General features: G+C 35.3%; 1 protein-coding gene across 12 annotated transcripts in view; it reads left to right on the top strand.

Moving 5' to 3' along the window:
- Positions 1-24,688, top strand: part of EPB41L2 (erythrocyte membrane protein band 4.1 like 2) — a 107,018-nt gene that overhangs the window by 51,722 nt on the left and 30,608 nt on the right. For all 12 annotated transcript variants that reach the window (XM_058834140.1, XM_058834131.1, XM_058834139.1 and 9 more), the window contains 5 exons: positions 11,753-11,857; positions 16,284-16,326; positions 22,185-22,260; positions 23,754-23,972; positions 24,413-24,500. In XM_058834140.1, coding sequence (XP_058690123.1) covers positions 11,753-11,857; positions 16,284-16,326; positions 22,185-22,260; positions 23,754-23,972; positions 24,413-24,500 — 531 coding nt within the window. The remainder of the gene's footprint in view (positions 1-11,752; positions 11,858-16,283; positions 16,327-22,184; positions 22,261-23,753; positions 23,973-24,412; positions 24,501-24,688) is intronic.

Below are 24,688 nucleotides of genomic sequence, written 5' to 3'. Positions count from 1 at the left end.
ATTTTTGCAGTCAAATCCCAGTTTACCTTGGTTGACTTTCTAGTAAATATGGTTTTAGTGTGGGGCAATTTCACATTCCTGATGCCTTTTCCAGTTTACTATGGACTGTAGATCTTCTTTATATTTAAAATATATATACTTGCTAATGGCAAAGTAAAACTGAAAAATATCTTGTTTTCGTTTTCTATTTGATGGCTTTTCGTAGAATCCTGTCTTTTTCTAATAGCCATTCTAAACCTTCATGATTATCAGTAATAAAATCTGAGCTAATACACTATTGGGGACTTCTCTATTTGACTTGCAATCCTATTTCTTTTTTCTTGTAGAACTGCATCAATTTGTATTCACATAATGTGTAAAAAAACAATACAAAAACAAAACCCCATTAATTTAGTCCCTGTTAAATTTTTTCCAGTTGTTCCTGCTGTGTCTTTATATAAGACAATACCTGGGAAGAGGCATAAAAGAAAAGAAAGCCATGATGCAGTCGCTTCAGTGTTAGCACACAGATCAAGGCTGATCAGGGTTCTCAGTAACTTAATACTGAGAGTTTTGTGTCCATTTAGTAGATTTAATTAGTAAACAGTGATGGATCATAATATGAGGACTTAATACTTCAGTTCAGCTATTACATACCTTAGATTCACTAGAATCTAAATAGAAAATCTTGAACTAATGTTAATGCTTTGTTTCCTAAAAAAAAAAAAGTGTTGATGCATTATTCTCAGAATATAAGCTGTTTCAGTCAGAAAAACGTTACTCTTCCAGCTTGAGTATGTTCTGATCAGTAAATGGTTAATAACAAAAGATTGAAGATGTGATTTCGAAACTAATGGAAAAAGGGAAGGGTTATGGTTACATGTGGGAGCATTTGAGATAGACAAGTCCCATGGGATGTTATAGAGTACACCCACCAGTGAGTGAGCTGGCTGGTGTTGCTTCAAGGCCAAACTTGACCATATTGGCAATGTCCCAGCACGACTCTACCTGGGGTGGGGGGTGGCAAAAGGCAAATTTCATTCCTATTTTCAAGAAGCATTTTTTTAATGCCATCTTAGAGTCTTAAAATTCCTAGTTTTGTGTGTGGCCCTTTTAGCAATATGGTTAGATCTCACTTATTTTTGCTTGTAGGAAAAAGCAATGCCATAAAATCTCACCTGTTCATCATGGTTGTTCAAGTGTCTGTTTTTTTCTAGTTTTTTGGTGGGGTTTTTTTGTGGGCTTTTTTATTTTTTGAAGTAAGGTAAAATCCCTAAATAATTGAGAACTCTTAGGCTTGTTCTTCTCTTGTACAAGCCTGCACTGTAAGACTTCATATTGTCTAGAAGGGCAGATGAGTTCAGGTATAATATCCCTAGCATTTCCTATCAACAGCTTCTAAAATAGCAGCTCTTTTGTTACTGCTCATTGAATTCCATGATATATGTCAAGAGCTCTCTCTTAATTTCCTTCTATTTTCCCTTATTTTAAAAAGCAGTCTAAATATAGATTCAGGTGCTAGATGAGAAGTTCTGACAGATTTTTTTGCTTTATTTCCATTCTTTTTTTCTGTCCATCCTGTTTGTAATTTTTCCTGAGAGAACAGAAAATCCACTCACAATAGTCTGTGTGCTTAGGAAGAAATGCCATTTCAGTAGACCAGAAACTGCTCTCTAAACTCCTGTCCACGTGATAGTTAGATTTCGATCTTGCTTATATTCCCTTTTGCTTTGTGAGATTAATTTAGTTGTAGACATATTTGGGGTTATGTTTCTTCAGCTCCAGTGATTTAAAACATTTCAACATACTTAATTTTTTATAACATGATTTTGAATTTTGAATATGGAAAAAAGGAAACATTGTTTCATATAATGTCTTGTACAAAATTCAGTTTTTACACATACACCACCATCTCCTCCCCCACTTTGTTTCTCCCCAACACTGAACCTGATTTTCTTCCTTATTTTGCAAAGTAACATTTGGTACAAATTAAGTTAGAATAATTTCTCAAATATGACTGAAATAGATTTTTCTTTTTCAAGCTTAAAAAGATTGATATTTCAATTCAGTAAAGTGTTAGTGAGCTTTTATAGAGCATATAAAACAACAGTATTAGAAAAAAAGCTACAGTTTGTTGTTAAGGTTGGTGTTTAATGACAGTTCATCTGGAATTAGTTCTTTTACAAATGCATCATCTCTGAGACTTACATTAGGCAGCAAAAGCTCTGTAGAGGTTGTTCTGGACCAGGCTCTCCATGCTTCATTAAACATTTTTAGAAATTTAATATTTACCAAGTGACAAGTGAATATCCTAACTTGCTAGAAATTGAGTTCAGCTATATTCTGAAACATTTAAATTCTGTAGTATGAAGCTGACATAGGCAGAGGGATTAGTTGAAGTGAATTGGTGAAGTCCTGTAATTCTAGTGTGGCTGAAGTGAATTTGTGTCTGTTGACATACTTTTATTTTCTGTCCTGGCTACCACAGATTGGTTTTTATCATCATAATTTTTATATTCTGAAGGATCTCCTCTTGGTAAGGCAAGATCCCCTGTAAGCAAGAGGTTAATGCTACATTATTGTCAGCTTAAAAGGACCCGCATGGAAGTCAGAAGAAAATTGTATATCATGATATCATGTCACCTTTTTTTTTTTTTTTTTTTTCACTCTGGATTCTTCAGATGGGAGTTTTTGGAGCAAATATATGTAATAAATGGTATACATATATATGGACTATTTAAGAAAAAAATTATAAACCAGCAAAAATTGCAATCTAGTTATAAATTATAGCACTAAAAATTTTCATGTATGTGCATTTTGTTCTAACTGGAACTAGATCAGTTTATTTTGGATGGATTAGGTACATGGGCAAACTTAGCATCTATTATGCTAATGAAAAAGGGATTTATTACAATTTAAAGTCTAGTTAATATGAAGTTGATGTAACTTCTGCCTAATGAGGCATTTTCTTGGAATGTATATTGAGTTAAAGCACCGTTTGGAAAATGTCACATGCAGGTTGCATTGAGAAATACATCAGAGTGAACAAAAACTTGTTTCTGTGACAAAATGATCTGAAAGTGGATTCCTGTGTGAGTGGTACAGAATAGAAATGTATGGGAGATGCTCACTTGGGAAAAATATAGCTTCAAGTTGTCAAGATAGTTTAGTTATGTGTGAAATTGGGAAAAAAGAAAATCCTGGTGAATTAGCATGTTTTTAATGGGCTATTAAAACATCTTTGCAGATTACTGGAATTTGATGCTGTTCTTCCATAATTCAGAATTTGTAATCAAATGTTGCTGTAGGAGTACCACTTACATTTGAACCTTTCATGTCTCTTTGCCAGTTGAGTTTTGTGTATTGATAATCACTTTAAGTTCTTTTTTTCAGCCACCTAGTGTTCTTTGACAGTGGAGTTATTTCTTGTCTTGTTTTTGCAAGTCTTTGCCATTGCCCCAGGCATGCCTGACATGGTTGATCTTTAGATTTCAACATGAAGCCAATCTCTGATGTTTTTCTTTTCTGATGTTACTTTGTAAATTAATTTATCACCTCTGAGAGCCATCTATTCTCTTCACTGAGAGCTCTTTATTTTTGAACCTTAGTAATGAGTTCACTGGTGTGAACTTGCCAGTTTGAACTTTAAGTCAATAATTCTTTATCTGTGTAACTGTTTGAACAGATATTTCAGTTTCTTTTGTGATTATTTTCTTTTTACTTCTCATCTGTCTTTGTACTTTCATTACCTTTGAAGATGCAAATTTAAAGAACCTGATTTGTAATCTTTCTGGAGTATAGCTTCTCCAAATATCCTTGTCTGAATGTCACTGTGGATACAACACCTAAGGTACTCCACTGTTGCCTAGAGAAGTCCATGACATAAGAGCATTATTAAGCTAAACTTTATGCTGGGTGAAACCTGTTCCTCAGTTCTTTGTAGTTGGAAATTCTCACTGTAGTGTTTTGTGGTTTTTGATCTTTCTCAGAAAGGAACTGCACTTAGTTCACCAATGCAGAGATGCTGATTGTAATCTTGCATGGTTGATAAAATGTGGTCTGTAAATAATTACCCTGCATCTTGGCTACTTGCTCTGGGGAATTAAAATTGTGTGGGAGTAGTGTTATGAACATTTATACCAGCCACTCCTCAAACTTGCTTTATATTGTTACTGTTATTTATATTGTTGTTTTTATTAGGCAGCAAAATATCCTTCATTACAATGTTATATTAATTTCTTTTAACTTTAAGTATTTTAGTTCCTTAAGTCCACAGGTTCCATATTAATTCAATAGATTGATTTTCTGTTCTGTTGCTTTAAAGGAATCTTTTGAAATAAATCACAAAATAATATTGCATGGAAGTCCTGTACTAAATAACGAGTTACATGTACACAGTATGTGCATTCATAGGGCATGAGCAATTAATTTAATTATTTTAAGCTTAAAACTATTGTAACTCCTAGAGATAACACCTACCTAGCCTCAGAATCTTCAAAGTAATATGTGAATGCCTGGAGAGATGGAAAGAGGAAGAAGCTATTGTTGAATAGTTCTGGAGGAGCATGACTTAAAGCAACTTTCACAGGCTGTGAACTGTTAAAAAACTTTCAGTTACCTTTCATTACTTTAAAGAGAGCTAAAGGAATAACAGCCTGTTATCTTTTTTTGTCAGAGACAGTTGTCAAGGTACTAAGGACGAAAGCTAATGAGTGGTATTTGCCAAAAACTGTGACTGAACCTTTGTGCTTGCTTGAAGTCATAGAACCATATTAAAGGATAAAATAACCTTGGTTCATAATTCAGTAGTGTAATATTTGAGATGTAATGGCAGTTGAGTTTTAATAGCTTGAATTGCAAACTATTGGAATGTTTAAGACTTAATTTTTGGGAGCAATTTTAATTTTTTTGACCCAGTGCAGATGGTGTACTCCTTTCCTGATAATTGATCTCTGAGAAAGGTATAAATTCCTAATATATTACCGTGAACTACACGTATCTCTTGCTTTCATGAGGGAAATAAACTTGCTTTTTTCCATCTCATTCTGTGGTTTTGTAGATAGTTGTGAAGAAATTCTATCACTGAATTTGGGATCTACAGTAAAGACTAGTTCAGATTTTGTTTTAAATATAAACTGTGTTTTAGAGGAGAATAACACAGTTCAAACAAACAAAAAGTGCTAAGTGCATAATGATTACTAATTAGAAGCAAATGAAGATCCTATTGGGTTTGTTTACTGCATTCAGTCAGTGGTCTAATTAAATATTTATGACAAGAGGCATTTAAAGGATGCCAGCACTGACCGTATTTTATGCACGTATGAACAAGTGAAATATATCGGAGTTGACACAGACTCTATGGTTACTTACAGTTTGCTAATACAAAGTAAAAATATGTTTGCTCAATGTACAATTAAGATCAGTCTTTAACCCTGAATTAAGAAAACTCTGAATGAAGCTGATATGAAACAGATGTTTAATTGTATCTGAGTTTTGATTTGCAAATCTTTTTTCTGATTGTTCAGATGTCTAGTCTAGGTTTATTCAAGCACTAAGTGGTCTGTTTAAAGTATGACATCTTTTATTTAGAAAAAGGAAAATAGGGATGATGTTAAATTTGGCACATTTTTAAAATATTTGTCTAGATTCAACAGACACCACTGAAAATAATGTTTATGTATGAAGTCATCTCAGTCCCTGGGGATTTTTTGCCTTTCTCTGCAGCATTAAGCACGGCCCCTTGCCAACTGCTCCTTTGGGCCATTGTGCCTATGTTTTCTCCTGCTGCTTTTGCACCTCCAAGGCACCATTTATGCCCTTGCTCTCTCTGTCTTTCTTTGCCACTCCAAGTTTGCAGCAGGAATGAACTCCTGTATTCCCTTGGTTTGATTTTCCCTAGGGTTCTTGTTTGTACAAGGCAGTCTGGTTTGCTGCAGCATCAGGAGTTGGCACTTTCCAGCTCTCCCTGCATGCAACACAAGTGCAGGCCAGGCATGAGAGCACTTTTCATGCATCATTGGCCAAGAAGCACAGCAAAGCAATTTTTTGCAGCCAAAAAATATGCATGTCATGGATATGTATCATACTTTTGAAAACAACCCAAGCTGTTGCACTCTCTTCTTCTTTTGCATGTGACTAGTACCAATCCTTATTCGTCAAGTCTCAGGAAACAAAGACTGCTTGGTTCATATTATGTCTTCTCCTTTCTGTGGCCTTGTCTTTGCCATACTGCAAGGGATGTTTTGATTTTTTAAACAAAACTGAAGAATGCATTAGCCTGGGCCTGGCTACAGAATTGTTTTGTGTTAATGCCTGTGAGCATTGGCCCTTAACCCAATTCAGAAAAATAAAATGAAATTTAATCCTTTTCCCTCCTGCAAATATGTGTCTTTGGAAATGTTTTTGGAGCAAAAAAACCCTGGCATTTCAGGCAAATACCAGTCTCATAGTTAGTCAGCTCCTGGGTACTGCTCCTGTGCTTGCCTGTAGACATCTGTGGTTAGCCATTTTGGAGATGGACTCTTGCTCTGGAGTACTTTTGTTCTCAAATGTAATAAAATGTTTCATGACATTTCTCCAAGGGAAATGACCCAAACATTTCTAAAAATGAGTACAAAAAGAAAAAAAAATCTCTGGGGAAATAATAGGTTTTACACACTTCAAAAAGTCACTCAGTTTGGGACCACATCCTGCATTTGGCTAAGATCTCTGAAGAGATATGTGGAGTTTTGCTATTCTGTAGAAACCCAGATTAACTGACTGAACACAGAAAACTTTTTAAAACTGTGCTTGTTGGCTTTTTTTTTGTTTTGTTTTCCAAATTTCTTCAAATGGTTAAATTAGTTTCAGTTAATCCATAGCTCTCACACCCATCAGACTGGACATGCCTCTTTCCACATAGAGACATTCAGTGCCTAGGCTGGGATATGATTACCCATTCAATCCTTTCTGCTAGTGCAGGGCTGGGAAGAAATGTTGAGAATCTTCCTCTGTGTGTACTGCTAGAGAAAGGACAAGGCAGGGATAAGAATAGAATAAACTGTTCCAGGTGGAAAGGACCTCCAGTGCTCATCAAGTTCAGCTGCCTGATGATCAACTCTTTAAGGGCAGGGAAGCACCCATGTCACAAGGGCTGACCTAAAGGTCATGTCCAAATGACTCTTAAATACTGACATAGTTTTGGTATCAGCCTCCTCCTAGGAAGCTATTACACTGGTTGTTCACCCTTGTGGTAAAGAAATGATTCCTAATGTCACATCTAAATCTTCCATGGTGCAGCTTTGAACTGTTCCCACATGTCTATCACTGATCCCAGGGAGAAGAGCTCAGCACCTGCTTCTTCACCTTCCTCAGGAAGCTGTAGGGAGCAGTGAGGCCACCCCTCAGCCTCTTTTTCTCTAACCTAGACAAGCCTGAAGTCCTGAGCCAGTCCTCATAAGACATTCCTTCCAGCACATTCCCCAGCTTTGTTGTTGCCTTGTGGAGATATTCAGGGACCTTCTTAATTTATGGGCCCCAGAACTGCTCGCAGTACTCGAGGTGTGGCCATGCCAAAGCTGAGTGCAGCAGGATAATCACCTCTTTTGTCTGGATGGTTGAACACGGGGTTTGCTGCACCCCAGGGTGGGGTTTGCCCTCCTGGCTGCCCGGGCTCTCTCTGCTGGCTCACACTGAGCTGCTGCTGACCAGCACTCCCAGATCCATTTCTGCAGGGCTGGTCTCCAGTCACCTCTCTCCCAGTTTATACCTGTGCCCAGTATTATTCTGTCCCAGGTACAGAATCTGGCATTTGTTAAATTTCATGCTACTTACTGCCCAATGCTCTGATCTATCTGCATTGCTCTGTAGGGTTTCTCATCCCTTAAGGGGGTCACTAGCACCTCCCACTTGAGTATCATCAGCAGACTTGCTAATGATGCATTCAACTCCTGCATCCCTATCATAGATAAATGTATTGAACAGAACTGGTAGCTGTGAATATTTATATTGCATCAGTAGTTGGCAACTCTTATTTAGCCAAACAGATCCATGACATTGTAATTTGCAGTTGCATAGAAATTTCCATTGTGTATGTCAGCTGCAAGTGCTTTGCTCTGCTTTGCTTTGCTTTGAGAAGGTAAAGGACATAAAAATGCTACCTCTGGTTTTATGAGGTGGTTGTTTTGTGAGGTGGCATCTGCGGTGTCTAAATACAGGCTTGAAATTGGTACTAGAATAACCTTGGTTACATGTGTTCTTTTTATGTTCTCACTTAAAGCATAACTTGGCAGCAGTACTGCTAATTTGAGTCCTCTTGTGTTTTAAACTGCTGGCTCTGTGAGCATCTCCTCACTTCTCAGCCTCTTGGTACAGCTAGGTTGAATGTGCTCCCCTTCTTATGGGAGTAAGGAGAGATTTACATTTTTACTGATATTTCTGCATTATAATTTGGAATATGAATATTGCCTTGTTTTCAGTGCTAGTATTTGTTGTGCTGTAAACACGTGTGTAAATACAGATGCATAATTGTATATGTATACATACATAGAATAAGAGCAGTGATTATAATTTACATATTGGTTGTGATTATCACTTGACATCTCAAACACCTGTTAGAAAAAGGAATGGAATCCATTTTTAAAAGTAAGAAAGCGTGCAAACCATGATGCTGCCCTATTAAGAGTGCCCTGTTCTATCAGAATATTTCTAACTTCTGAACTGACTGGATCACAACAGTTATCTTCAGTTCATGTTTAGGACAGTCTACTAAGAATGTGACATTTTCCAGAAAAGTTATGTTATCATATAATTTAAACTGTGTAGTAATGCCTGTCCCCAAAGAAATTGCACTTGCAAAGTTTGATTTTGCAAATTAAAAAATCTTTTAGATTTTTAAAACTATATATCACTATATATATAAGTAACTCAGAGTCTTTCAGTTTTATAAGTGGGATCTTATAATGAAAACCTTCACTGGTACTGAGAGGCTTCTTATGCTTTTGAATCCATAACAGAGCTCTTTAAATACTAGCTGCTGATGGAATAATGTCTTTTCATTCTGCTGCTCTCTATGTGGACTCACAGACTTAGGCTTTGTGACATGGTGGTGTTTCTCCTTATGTGGAAGGACCATGAACTGACAAAAAGATGTTTAAAGACACAGTGGACGCTGCTAGTGTATCCAGGCTCTTCACTGGTTATGACTTCCTAATAAGAAACTGTGCAATGTTTTACAGTTATATTTGCAATATATTTTCTGTAGATTTGCCTGGTTTGTTTGTATATGTCAAAGCCTTAATATTAACTGTGGGTTTTAGTATATAAACATTAAAAAAAGCAACTGATTCCAGATGTGGATTTGATATGATAGCATATATTATTTTGTGCTAATCTATATATATATTTTTTACTGAAATTTGTATAACTGAAACTTGCATTTGCAAGGTGTGATCACTGACCTGCACGTTGACTTTGGAAAAAAAGTGGTATCTATTACATGCATCTAAGATTCTTTGAACTCTCTCTTGCTTTTATTTTTTCTGCTTTTAATTTACTTCTTTTCTGTATTGGTGACTTTTCTTACTCAGCTGAAGGTGAAGCTGTCAAGGAAATTAAGTGGTTCAGATGCCTAGAGGAAGTAGTCATCTTGAGGAGTAAGATTTTTTGAAAGTACCGAACAGACTTAAAATTCCCTGCTCCCTATTTCAGAAGTCACTCTGACTTCTACTTTCCACTGCCTTGTACTTGGGCTACTAAATGTGGTCATCTTATAATTTTGCTTCTGTGAAAGCTTTCTGATCTTCCTGAGTAGAATGTCTGCTGGACAATGCGATTTTGAATAAAGCTCTAGATTCTTGGGGAATAAATCAACAATGCCTTCACTCTTTGCTCTATGCATACCTTCTTTTCTCCCCTCTCCCTCCGCTCTTGGCCTTTACCACCCTGTGCCGCAGAGCTGAGCTGCGGGAGTGCCGGAATGGGGCACACGGATTGCCACCACTCTCTGCAGGGACAATAGCCACAGTGTCACCCGGGCCTACACAGGGGCTGCCAGTGGCATTTCTGTGGAATGGCAGTGGTGTGTGGCATCTACTGAAATGTGGAGGATAAGCAAATGCAAAAATTCCTATAAGCTGACAGGCTTCTGAAAAGGCCATGTTGTGGCCTCTGTGATAAATGCCACAAATAGCAGAGCTGTCATGAAGAAGTTGGTTCAAACTGGAGACGGCATGCTAGTCATGGTCAGATTTGACCATTTGATTGTAGAAAGAACTCCTCATCTTCCCACCCCTTATAGAATGTGGTGTGAGCCATCTGCTCTAAATCTTTGTTTCCTGTCAGCAGGATACAAAGATTTTCCTTAAAACCTGTCACACAGAAGTAGATCCTGGACCTGCTTTTCATTACTGGCACTACAGACATATGGAATGTTTACATTCCCAGTCTCAGGTACAAGAATCACAGAATGATAGAATGGTTTGGGTTGAGAGGTACCTTAAAGGTCTTCTAATTTTTAAACCCCCTGCTTAGGCCAGGACACCTTCCACCAGACCACGTTGCTCAGAGCCCCATCCAATCTGGCCTTGAAAATTTCCAGGGATGGGTCACCCACAACTTCACTGGGAAACCTCTTTCAATGCCTCACCACCCTCACAGTAAAGGATTTCTTCCTAATATCTAATCTGCACCTACTCTCTTTAAAACCATTACCCCTTGTCCTGTCACTACATGCCCTTTCTTTCCCTTCTCTTAAGCCTCATTCAGATTCTGTTGGAAAAAGTCACAAGAAGAACAGATAAAACTTCAGGACTGACTGCCATTTGCTTAAGCTCTAGTAATACTGAGCTCACCAAGTGAGCTTGAAAGTTGCCATTTTAAAATGCTTTTTAAGAGTACATTGAAATGATTATCAGTCTTTAATTACTATATTTATAAAGCAGGAGACTGTGATACTGAAACTAACATCAAATAAAACCTTCAGCTTTTTTTCCTTTGTTGCTAACTTCCACAAATAATATTTTTAAGAAAAATAAACTCCTTGAAGATTTCTTATTTTAGAGCATCTTATGAATTTGTTGGCTACTGAGATTTCATAAATACACAGATAGAAAGCAGCCATCTTATTTTCTGCCCCTCAAAACAAACCACTGTAGTACAGACAATAGACATGTTGGATATGTTCAGCTTCTGCTTGCATGCTGCTTCTGCTGGTGTGAGCATCAGCTGTTAGTGGTCTGCTTGTTCTTTTTGTCTTTTGAAGATAACTCATTTTATTTTTCAGTGCATTCATATCATGTGATTCATAAGTCACTGAAATGTATACCAAAATGATAAAAATGCTAAAGTTCACAGTATAGAAACTATTAATTTTTAGAAGATAATATAGAAAAAGTTGGTTCAAATAAAGAAGTCTTCTGTTACTTTAAAAATAAAGATCTAGAAAAACCAAAACTATTTAGTGACACTTAATAGTGCAAAATATTTAAATCTTTCAGGTACTGGATTTTCCTTGTGTACTTATATTGTTGTTTCAGGGTTTTTTGATGTATTGAAAAAAAAGTTGAGCTTTCTCTGTATTTTGTCAAGGATATGTTTAGCTTTGAAATATGGTGAACAGTCTTTGTAAGAAAGCTTATAGTTTTATAATCTGCTTTATGTGTATTTTAAATTTTCCTGAATAATATCATCAAATAACAGTACCTTTAACTAAGGACTTTGCTGATTTACTTATATTAATTTTCTCATTTTTCTTGTTTTTCCTTATTTTTTTTCCTTCTTCCTTCCCACCCCTCAGAAAAGAGCGAAAGGACAAGTGCTGTTTGATAAAGTATGTGAACACCTCAATTTACTGGAAAAGGACTATTTTGGGCTGTTGTTTTATGAGAATTCAGAACAGAAGGTAAGCCTGTATGAGGGTTTTGCTTGTTTTTCATCATTGCCACTCACTCCAATAATTCAGTGAGGTATATTCTATTAAATGTTTACCATTTCAAACACTTGAGTAAATTTGGCTGCCTTTTCTCATAGATGTGTAAGAATGCTTTGTTCATGAACATGAAGGGAATCTAGCCCATAAGTCTGCAATGACTAGGCCTTTGAGTTCCTTTATTATAAATTTCAGGTTTACAGAAAATTTTTATAATTTGTAAAGAGACTGATTCTGGTCTATCACTGGTATTGGATGCTAATTTTACAAATCAGTGGCATTTGAGATGACTGCATTGGAAAGGATTTCTTAAATTCCATTTTGTAACTTCAGTCTTCTTTTGCATTTGTTTTTTTGTTGGATAGTTGAGCACATCTAGACTGCTCAGCTGAGGAAAATTTTAAATCAGTGGCAAGTGCTCCTTTAACTACCAAAATCCAATTTTTCTTTTTAACATCTTAACATTTGTAGTTATGGGCTGGGCTGCCTGTTGCATCCTCCATGAACTAAAGATATATGTATGATCATATTTTTCTTCATAAAAATCTCCCAGGTGAATAATTACAGATTGGAGCAGGAAAAACTGTATTTCTTTTTAATCCCTGTTTGTAGTAGGAGCATCATTACATCATATTGCATCTAAAAGTTTTTGCTTTTTTCCTGTCATCTTCCTCTTAACACTATTTTTTTTTTAATTCAGTGTAGTTTCATGGTAGGAATAAATCTGAATTTCTGACAACTTCCATTCTGATTAAGCTGTTTTCTAGAGTTATTTGCTTTGCTGCAAAGCTTTCCGTGCAGTATTGAGCAAAATACTTCATTCCTCTATGTTAAAAATCCCCATATACAAAAGGAGCTTGTTGCATTATTACTTACATATTTGATTTTTGTTCTTGATTTGTAAACCATTTCCAGACATAAGATCTTCTGATATCATAATCTTAATATTATCTGTTATTTTTGCTTGTTGCTTTATTTGTGATTCTCACTATTGAAAAACTGTACACTGTACAGTGTATTGAAAAACACAATAAAATAACAAAAACATCTCTGGCAAGGGAGAAATGGTCTAATACTAAACCGGGTATCCTTGACCTGTACCAGAAAATAGCTCACCAGAGTAGATTCTAGGAGGTAAAATAGGGAGTCTCAGGATTTTGGAAGTTCAGTAAAAAAGTCTGGTGTAGGGTTCTATCTCTTTTTTTTTCCTCTCCCTTTTTTTTTTTTTTTTTTTTTATTCCTCTAGTTAGACTAAGACTTTCTTGGTATTCTTCAGTCATTTGAATAGAGAAACAGAAGTCCACTCTTTAAAAAGACCCCATCTGTTTTTTCATGTCTTTTTCCTTGGAGATACTAAAAACTTGACTGGATGTGAACCTGGGCAAACCTCATCTAATTGAAAACTGGCTCTTGAATCACACTTGCATCAGTTATGTCCAGAGGTCTCTTTCAGTGTGAATAAGTCCTTGAATTCTTTATCCATTGTCTGTGAAGCAACATTCATAATTATTTACATAAATTAAGAGGTGTTTACATAAATTGAGAAATATCTGATGGTGGGGTCCTTATTTAAAAGTAGAATAGATCACTTCTCACCTGAGTTATGGACAGCAGCAGGCTTTTATTTAAAAACTTCTGGAGAAATCTGGTCCTTTTTGTTGTGAAGATTAAACAACCAGAGTTGCTGGATTTTGTCATCTTCATACAAATACATTCCTAGTGTTATTTGGAGAAATTTGAAAAAACCTCTTTCCTAGCAAATGTATGTTTCACACCTCCTACTTTGTCAGAACTTTTGCTGGGTTTGGGTTCTCTTTTTTGTTCACCTCTGTATTAAGTTTTAGTTACTTTTTAATTTTGGTACCAGTTCCTTGTGATGCTTTTTTTTTTTTTTTTTTTTTTTCCCCCGACTGTTACCATTTTGGATTAAAATGCCCCAAATCCCTGACCTCCAGGCCAGGCAGTACTAAATGCTGAATGATATGTGTTTTTCCCATTCTTGTGCACTCCTCCCAGCCACCCATTTATGAGCCAGCTGTTGAACCCGACGGCAGCTGTGGCATGTGGCAAGTGAATGCCAGGCAAGCTTTTGAATTAGAGCTGCTCCCCAATGCACCATCGGGGTACCATTGGAGGAGGAGTCCCATTAACTCTTCTCCATGGATGCTCTGTGCAGCTGGGAGAGAGGTTATGTCTTCCAATCAGACTTATTTTTGTTAGCTTTAATACACAGTTTAAAACTATCTAGGCCAAATTAGTAATTAATGATTTCTTTCATTTTTTGCAAATGTTAGATCTATTAGCCTGAAGTTTAGTTAGCGATTTCATTGCATTGCACCCTCAAGAAGTTCATGAATGCTCCATTCACACTTTGGTCTGCAGTACTGTTAGAAAGCTTCTGCTTTTATTTTTGTATTTTAGTTTTGAGCGCCAGCTGGAAATGCTGCTTTTCTGGATTTGTACAAAATACTTTTGTACTGGTAGAGAACATTTTCTTCTTTGACAATACATTACTTTGTCTTATCCATAACCTTACCATTCACAAATTAAACAAATAGATTTCTGCCTACTGGAGGAAAGTAGTGTGTATACACTTTGTCTTTTGTTTTGAAAGACAGACCTGTCTATTCTGCATTAATAGCTCTAATTTAGGGTAGATTTTTCATGGTGTTTGTTTTCATTCATGACAAAAGACATAGATGCAAAAAAATAAAAATCCACCCTTGTAATTATGCCTATAAATGGAATATAAGCATCTGATTTTATTTGACAGAGCAGTAATGAAAGTTGCTGGCTAAGTCTGCTTCCAATAAGCTTATTTCAGGCTTGGAAAAATCAGAAAATTAACTGTACAACTTGTACAGAAGGGATTACTCTTATAATCTTGCAGCATAGTCTGTATTGTATTTTTTTTTCTCTGCTTTGTAATGATTAACAATGAAGCACTGAAAGTATTATGTACTCAGAAATCATATTTTTCTGTTGTAGGTATTCCATGGTATATTCTCTATTTATTTACTTGATGCAGTGTCTAAAATGTAAAGGTTTAAGATACTTCTAGTTATTGTAGTTGCAAGAATACGGCTGTGGGTAATTTCAGAATGGAATTCTTGCCAAAACTGAAAACCTAGGATGATAACTGTAGCTGAAGTGAGTCTCAGTTAAAATTAATTGAAGATTTACATTGTCTTCCAAGGTCTTTCCATGTCAGGGTTCTTCTAACAGAAAGCAATTTTTCTGACGTAAGCATTATAAATAGTATCCAGGATTTTGGAGAAATGCTTTCTAACTCTTCCTGTGTAAAAATGTTATGGACTTTGCCTTCTCTGGAAAAATTGTCATAGCTATGGAAAGTAAAGATCACAGACAAAGCAAGAAATGTGAAATTATTGCCTTTTTAAAAAATATTACAAATGTAATAAATGATAAAAAGGGATTTTGCTTTTAATTTGTAAATAATATTCATCTAATATATACATAGTGCACTTGTGATAAAATCTACTTGGACCAAGGTAATTTACAACAGACAACTTGATGTGTTGGTCTGTATTCATAGGTGACATTCTCTGTCACCAGGGGTTTTCTGTGTTAAAGATTTGCACTACCGCAGAAATGTAGTTCCACATTCTCCTAATTTGCACAGACCTGTGAAATAAGACTAGCGTTTTTATCTTCTTTAAAAAAGATGGATTTCAGGTGCAAAAGCCCCTAATAGAGACTGAGGGAATATGGTTTTGGGAAACAATGGTGCACCTGGAATTTGTTTGCTACCATAGACTGAAAAAGTGGGTCACATTATACCCAGGATGTTCTGCTTTGCTAAGTTAGGTGAGAAACATTGGTAGAAGCAAGCCTTTGACAACATTTGTGCTGGCGCTGAGGTATTATTCCCTCCGACTTTAAAGCTGCAAGTACCTGCAGTGAGCTGTGAAAAAGGCTTGAAATTTTCCTTGGCCTCACAATCTAACTCTTCCCTGCATTTCACTTCTGTCTTTGAAATGTTGCAAGATCTGCTGTCAGGCTGGCTTTGTTTCTTCCTTGAATGCTCTTGTGTGGCCATGGGAAGTAAAGGTTCAAACTCAATGAAGGAAAGTCTCAGTAACTGTAGTTAAAAGGTTTATGTTCCTAGTCTCTCAGCCTGTTTTCTAACATGCATGGGTAAAACTAGCAAACAGGACTGTCTGAATTACCAATGAATATATGTTACAGATTCCTTAGTCTCACTTCCAGAAGTTAAGTTTTTGGATGACCTGTCACAAAACAGTCTCTTTGCACGTATCAGTACTGATCACAACTGAAATGCTAAAAGCTATTAAATAAGTTGCACAGATTATATCAAAATATTTTTGTAATTGAGGATTTTAAATGCTGGCTGTGGTTTGCTTGTTCTTTTTTTCAGAACTGGCTAGATTCTTCGAAGGAAATTAAGAGACAAATGCGAAGTAAGTACTTCTGTATTCAGATGTTATGCTTCTTTTTTTCCTCACAGAAATATTCTTCATAAATATAGTAGCCTAATGTTGTAGTAGGGTGTTGATTGCTTACAGCTTTCGAATAATTTCTATGTGGTGAAGTGATCTAATCACCTTAAAACAGTAGACAAATTTTCTATTTCCATACCCTGTCCAAGTAGGGGAGAAGCAATCACTCAGCATTATGCTGTAGAAGTTAATAATTATACTATATTATGTGTTGTTATTATATCACTATATTATAATGATTAATTATTATATTAGAAACTAATCAAATATATTATTTCCTCAAAATTTCCTCTTGTTGTGTGAGTAATAGTTGATACTTTTGCATCCTGAAACATATTTTTCAACTTTGTGCTGATAGTTGGTTATTGGATGGAGAATGCAATCCAGTGCAAAGATGGTCATGATTGTTGCCTTAGGACTTTCTTCAAAGACTCACCAGAAGAATATGAACCTACAAAAAGAGAATTATTATGTTTTACAGAAAATGTGTATTATTCAATACTGATCAGCTCACCACTGACTTTTTTGATAATGTCCATAATTTTCAGAATTTAGAAGGAATAGAGAGCATAATCTTGGAATGACTCGCTACAATGCTTTTCAGACTGAATCTGCTTGAAATGCCTTTCTCCTTCCTATATTCAGTACATGATGAGTAATTTATTTTACTCTGTATTAAGCTCTGTCAAAGCTCTTCACTAGCTGGGTAGCTTTTGTAGTAAATGGGGAGTGTATGGAGATTAAATCTAGGTGATACTCTGCCTGAGTCTACATATGATAAAATAAGTGGCCACTTAAACATGCTAGACAGCCTTTGCCCTTACTGAACTTATTGCCATTGCTTTACTCATTTGTGGCCAAACCAGGATTTTTGTTGTTGTTTTGTTTTTAATGGAAACCTTTTGGGTAGTACCTGATAGGAAAGTAGGGAGAAGAGGGTGATGATAATATTTACAAGCCTAGACTTGCAACACAATGAGAATTTAAGCCTAGAAACTGACTGTATTTGTAATTAAGAACAGCAGTGTGTTATTTATAATGACAAACAGATGGTTTCTTTACTGCTGTTAACTCTGCTGTTTTAAAACAATACTCATTTTTTCCAGAAGTCATAGTGGTGTTAATTCCTTTTTCTTCGCATCTTTGCCAATTGATGAAATCCCTTAATAGGAAGGTTTATATTTTCTATATAGAAATGAAAGTTGCAGAAGCATCCTTGAAAGCTGTTTTTTTGGTCCAACGTGCTCTTGTGTAAGCAAACAAGACCTATTAAAACAGTGAATGTACTAATATGCAAGTAGTAGCCGTACCTTTTAATTAAGAAAAAGTTACTGGTATTGGAACTTCTGCAGGTCTTCAGTGAAAATCTATTAGTTGTCCAAATATGTGGACTAAAGGATGTTTGGTTTGAATAAATGACAAAGGATGGAATATGTTCATACTCTTTGTATCAACTTTGTTGATACAAATGTTGATATCTTTTTGTCTTCTGTAGCAATTTGCATGCTATCTAGCGTACAAGTTAGTGTCCCAAGTGTAAGAACTGACCTGAAAATTTTTTGGATGCACTAGACAAAGTTCTTTTTAACACTGTATCATATGCACTACAAATAAAATACGTTAAGGGGGTTTCATTTTCCATACAGCATGAAGACCTGTATTTTATACTGGAGAGCAAGTCCAGTTACTGAATGAGGAATCATGACAGGATAGGTTTTTTTTTTCCTCTGGTCTACAGTATTTCAGAGTTGATAGGTATAATAAAACAAACACCGAAGTAAGAACATGATTTAAGGATTTTTAAATGACACTTTCTTATACCAATATGCAAGTAATTAACAAATTGTTAGTTGTGTTCCTCATCATTAGTCTATTAAAGTTTCCAGATATTGGAATCTTATTGCAGGCATATTTAATCCTCCAACTATACAAGTATCAAGTAATGAGACTTTTTTTCTTTTCAGGCTTAATTCTGAATATATTTGTCTTTAATCAACAATGTAAAAAACCAAAACTATTCATTTGATTTAAGATACCTGTAAAACCTTTTAGTCTGTTTGAAGGTTGGAAATGACAAAACTCTTGAACCTGAGATTAGCTCAGTTAGATAGAGCCTGGTGCCAAAAAACAAAAAAACAAGCCAATGTTGTGAGTTCAACCCCCTCTATGGACCATTCACTTAAGAGCTTGACTTGCTGATCTTTGTGGGTCCCTTCCAACTCTAAACAGTCGGTGATTTCTTTTTCTCTTGTATGGTGCAAACTGAAGCACTAGCATGCTAGATGTGTTTGGACAAATTCATTGATCTGAACACACAAAGGTGACACTTTCAGAAACGTAGTTCAGCACATCAGTTTGCAACCTAATATTTACAACAATCTGTCTCTCTTAAATGTGGGCAACACTAATACTCTGCACATTGGGCATGTGTATACCACTTGTGACTGGGAAAGACAAAATAAGAATCCTGTAGTCTCCCCCAGGACATGTTCTGCAAGCTGTGTCACAGTCCTCAGCCCCTCTGTGCAATCTCTTACTTGTACCAGGTTGGCCTTTGGCTGGGCAATTATGTTGGATCTCAGCAATTACTGATGTTATTTCAGCTAATGAACATGATCCACAAATTACTGTCTCTGTTCTCAGGGCTACAAAGGTGACAAAAATCTTGTTTGCTTTCAGCCAGCCTGATCTCTTCAGGAAAATGAATTCTTGACTTTTTTTAACTCATGTACTTGGCTATCCACTGGCATGTGTTAAAACCTCTAATTACTTCTTTCAGGGACAGGTAGGTAATTACATTTCTGTCACTATCTTTTTGAAAATTGGTACATCTCAAGTGGATTCAGGCTTTTGCAAAACTGAGAATCATGGCTAGAATATTGTGCTGGTACAAGCAATAGCAACTGACCTTGAAATAGTCAAATCTCAGACTACACAGAGGGTCTGTTGGGTCACCCTTATACCAAATTCAATTTGGGAATCTATCTGTTTAAACCAAAGGTAATATTATGTCAATTTAATCTTTTTCTAGCCTGCAGCATGACTAGTATTTTTACTGCAAGAAATACTTCCACATCACATATTCTGTGTTCTGTATCTTGTAAGAAATGGAGAGTGTTCAGATGTTCTGAATACAGAATAGTCTGGGATAGTAAGAGAAATTTTAATTAATTAGGAAAGAGCTTGCATTTTAGGTGCACTACTCTGGGTGTCTGATTTTAATGCTAATAAATATATGGGTATGCTCAGGCATCAAAACATGGTGGTCACTTTATGCAGGTTCACTTTATTTAATATCCATCTATTTTATATATATTTAGCTATATATCTGTAAGTTCTAGCTAATTTTGATCTAAGCTGATTACACTACAATGCACATTGTTATTGTTGAAGAGAACTAAGTACCTGTGCCAAAGGAAGGGTTTTCTTGAAAGGCTGACATACAAGAGATCATGAGTAAAAGCCAGAAAAAGCCTTTACTGGAAAAAAAGAACCCTCACTGATTTTTCCCAGTTTAAATGGGATGAATCATGTTAATTGTATGCTGCTAGCTGTTTGGTTATATTGCATTCTTTTTCTCTAAGAATGTGCCTGAAGTTGCCACAGAAGCATTTTTGATGTAACGAGCTGGCTAGAAAAATTTTTGACATTTCTGTAGCCCATACTGCTGAACGTCGAAACAGAGAGCCTTATCAGAGACAGAATGCTAAATATAATTTCAAATCAGCTTTGGGGTTGTTTTGATTTTTTTTGTCTTGGCTACCAACTCTATAAAGAGACAGCAATAATGTGCATTATTATGTGAGGACAACTATGATTATATGCCTCATTTGTGCAGCTATAAAAAGTATGCTTTAGTGAGAGGTAGAAATATAGACAGCACATTGTAATAAACTTGCTAGTCTGTATCTAGGGGATAAATGTCCTTTCAGTAATCAGGTAAAATACATGGTCATCAGCTGTCCAGAAAATATTTAGTACAAAATTAACTTCAATACTTTTTCAATAAATTGGAAATTTAATCAGTATGAGTAGAGACATGAATTTTTTTTCATGAAGGCTACACACTCAGAGGATTTATGCATTTTTCATAAAGAATATCGAATCACTTTTTATAAAGAATATAGAATATTTTTTCAGGTATTTTTTTTCTTCAAACCACACCTAAGTCTCCTGGCTGTAGTGCTTTCTGAAAGTTAGCTGTAGAAATGCTGACAAGAAAGAGCAACAGTTAAACAGGAATTCATATGTGACTACTTTAACTGCAGTTTTAGACTAGGAAAAACTTGAAGACCAGTTTAGTACTGGTGAGGAAGAATACATCCTTCATCCATTTGTCTACAGCTCTGTTAACATGACAACTTTCCTTGAATGCTTTTTGCATAGATATTTTGGCCCTATTGCTCATACTCATCACTTTGGTTTAACCGATATCCAGCACCTTTTCATTAAATTATGCTGATTCCCTGGGAGATGATGGAAGTAGGTTAATCTATTCCATCTTTAACTCTGTTTGTTATGCTGTAGATATTCATTACCGTCAGACTTCTTTTTCCCCAAGATATTTTTGTCTTAAGTCTGTTTTGAAGTGTATTGCAGTAGACGATGCAATGATAAATGAGACCTAATTTAAGGGTCCTGCCTTATATTGTACACAAAATTGTACAGAAACTTCGTAACTGGGAATGTTAAGATACACTAAAACCCTGAGCTCTCAAAAAGAAATAGTGGCTTACCAGCCAGCTGTAGAATGAGGTTTACCCTTAAACAAAAATTGAAGTGCTTCAGTGAATAGCCATGTCTGAAAAACCAAAATAATTTTTTAAATGTTGGAAGACATTAGAAATTCTGACACACCTCTTTACTATATATGGAATTTCAGAACAGTTTTTTTTAAAGAAAGTAACCTTAAATAACGTCAGCACTTTTTTCTAGCATTGTGTTGGAAATGGCATTTCAGTCTTTTTTTGTTGCTGTAGAAAGACACATTTTTCAAAGCATGATTTATCTGAGTAACACAGATTTTAAAAATAATTTACTGTCCAAAAATCTAACATTCTGAAAATGTATTTTGATTATTGATGTGTGAATTTGCTTTCAAACCTTAAAAATTTATTTAAAAACAGAGCTATGACTAAAGGCAATATTTCATGCTTTTTCAAATTATTTAGTTTTAAACATGCTTTTACTTAAAAAAAATCCATGTGTTATTAACAATTTTAACACATAAGAATTTAAATATCACTGCTATTGCAGTTTTTTAATGTGGTGTTTACCAGACAAATATTTTATCAAGTAAGAATGGCTAATATTTTTGTCTTTCACACATTCTCAATGAATAATTTTTTATCTTTCTGTTATATGCAACAGCACAGAGCTCATTCCAATAGTTCATGTTTACAGTTACTGTACAGTCTCTAAAACTAAGTTTAGACAGGAGGAGACTGTTAACCTTGGAGGAGTTGGAAATAAACACAAATTCAATGCAAGTACCTTTGAACAGACAATATTGTAAGAGGGTTAATATATTACGGTTGTTTTCAAATTAAAAATGTCTTCTGATATTTGTGTAACTTACTGTAAAACATTATTTAAAATTAATTTTTAACATGCTTATTGTTCATTATGTCTGTAGGTCTCTACCTGCTAATGAAAATAATCTATGCTTCTTAATAATGTACAGTAAAAATCAGAAAAAAACTTCCTTTGAGATTTCAGTGATTAAGAATTATTTTACTTTCTAACATTTTTCAGTAAAGTTTTTTTATTGCTTACTTGGACTTATTTGAGATTAACTATCAGCTATTTCCCATGTTTAGGTTTACCATGGATATTCACCTTTAATGTGAAGTTTTATCCCCCTGATCCGTCACAGTTGACTGAAGACATCACTAGGTATGCACAGGTCCTAATTTTAAACTTTAAATTACTGTTAGTCTCATTTAAAAGACACATAGAATTTCTTCTTCAGTTTCTGGGTACTGTACAATATAGATATTCTTACATACATCAACTGCTTTTTTGAAGCAATGTTGAAAAGGTAAAATTAAAACTTCTGGAAGAAACCTGAGCAAGAAGAATTTAATGGTAAGTAAGGATATCATTTGGGCAGCAGGTAAAGTGTGTGTAGTAGTATGTGAAAGAAGTCAGTGGTTGATTGTCAGACTGCTCCTTTATTATGAAACAAATGAAAACAGAGGGGTCTTGAGCAAAGCTCAAGGGGATCCTAGATACTTCAGTAATAATCTAGACTAGGTTGGTGAAAATGTGGGTTTACACATATGCTTTAAATAAAGCCATAAAACATAAAAAAACCCAGAAAATAATTATCTTCCAGACTTAGAAAATACTTGGAATGCAGTGGATACTAAGCACCTAAAAATAGCATTGCAGTGCTGATTACTGGGGATAGAATACAGGGAACTGATTCATTTTTCTCACTAGTTACAGGAAACCTAAATACTTTGGTTTGGAGTCAGCTGACTCTGCTGAGGCAGGATATATGTTACTACTGCATTGCATCAATCTTCTGCATAAAATAAGATAGCTGTGCAAGTGTGCAGCTAATGTATTGCTACAGATAGTGATTTGTAGGATCATAAAAGATATTTAGTACAGAGTGTATTTACAAGAAGTTGTGTGTGTTTTCTTTGAAAATTTTCAGTGCATTGGTTGATTTTTCAAATTGCATGTTCAACTCATAAAAACATCCTTTGGTTGTATCTTCAATCTAAGTTTCACTAGTAAGACTTTTTTTCACTTACATTTAAAAAAAAAATCTCTGCTAAAATAGAATGTCTGCTGATGTTTAACTTGTTAAATTTGGTAGAAAGCTGTATACAGTACTTGAAAGATTGAATTCTAATACATAGATGGTTTAAGAAAGGTAATTATGGTTTCAGTAATAGATTAGTATCTAGATGTAGTACAGATTTCTTTTGTTTATTACAAGACATGATTAGCTTGTGAACTGCAAGGGATATAAAAGTTAGACTTTCAAAGCCAAAGGGAAATGTCAAAGAAATGCATAGCTTATATTTCTAAACCGTAGATACCTACGGGCTACAATGTGAACTGAACAAGTTCCTAAGTCAGCTTTTGTTTAAAACTAGATAGCTTTTTATTCATTTATATTGGAAATCAGAATTTTTTCTAATTTTCACGTTGCTTATTAAACTAGTATTGATTCTTAAAGATCAAGTGAAATTTACTGTGTAGTAATAATGCTCAAATAATATAAGGTCATTATTAATGCATTCACTTACTTTAAAAAATGCTTACATGCATCTTGATGAATTCTGCCGTATTTCTCATTATCTGCCAAAGGTAACCCTTCCTTTGTTCTTCTTTCTCTTTGGTTGTTTTTTTTTTCCTCCTTTGTCTTGCAGGTATTTCTTGTGCCTACAGCTTCGCCAGGATATTGCATCTGGCCGACTGCCGTGCTCTTTTGTGACTCACGCCCTCCTTGGTTCATATACTCTGCAGGCTGAGCTGGGTGATCATGACCCAGAGGAGCACAGCAGTGATTATATCAGTGAATTCCAGTTTGCACCCAATCAGACTCAAGAAATGGAAGAGAAAGTGGCTGAGCTACACAAAACACACAGGTATGTGAGATACAGTGGGATTAGAAGAAGTTGTCTTCCTTTGTCACTCCTAAGAGCATGTGTAAAACTGGTGAAGTAAATTTATTGTTACTCTGGAAATTGTTTTTTATGTAACTGAAAGTTCTTACTTTGGTATGTTTAGAAAGCTGACTTTGAAAATAGTAGCTGCACTAGGGTCTTGGTAGAGAACATCTGAAAAAAAGTATTTTTATATGAATTAGTTTAAGCAACATACAGATAGTTTGAAAGAGTACAGGTGGAAATCTGTACTCAAGTAAAATATATAATATGCTCTGAAAGAACACTTTTCCAGTAGAACAAAAATGCTATTGATACCTTATAAATTGAGGCTTTTGTATCAGTCTGAATTCCAGGATTCCACTCAGTTTTGACTCTTGTTTTTTTTGCCAATAAACTCAAGACTTATTCAATGGTTTTAGGGGCTTGACTCCAGCACAGGCGGATTCCCAGTTCCTAGAAAATGCTAAAAGACTCTCCATGTATGGAGTGGATTTACATCATGCCAAGGTATTGTGGATTTGGTTTGTTTGGTTTTGTTTTAGAATAGGCGTGCCAAGTATTAAAGAAAATGTTTTATACATAGATTATTTTTTAAAAAGTCATATGCTTAATTTTTTGCTATAAGCCTTTATCTCTTGGTTATAATAATTACTCAATTTACAACTCTAACATCAGTTGAATTTTACAATGCATAG

The sequence above is a fragment of the Poecile atricapillus genome, chromosome 3 (genome assembly GCF_030490865.1).
Source record: "Poecile atricapillus isolate bPoeAtr1 chromosome 3, bPoeAtr1.hap1, whole genome shotgun sequence".
In the NCBI taxonomy this organism is placed as follows: domain Eukaryota; kingdom Metazoa; phylum Chordata; class Aves; order Passeriformes; family Paridae; genus Poecile; species Poecile atricapillus.
Note: the sequence above shows the minus strand (reverse complement) of the source record. Positions and strands in the feature narration are given on the sequence as shown.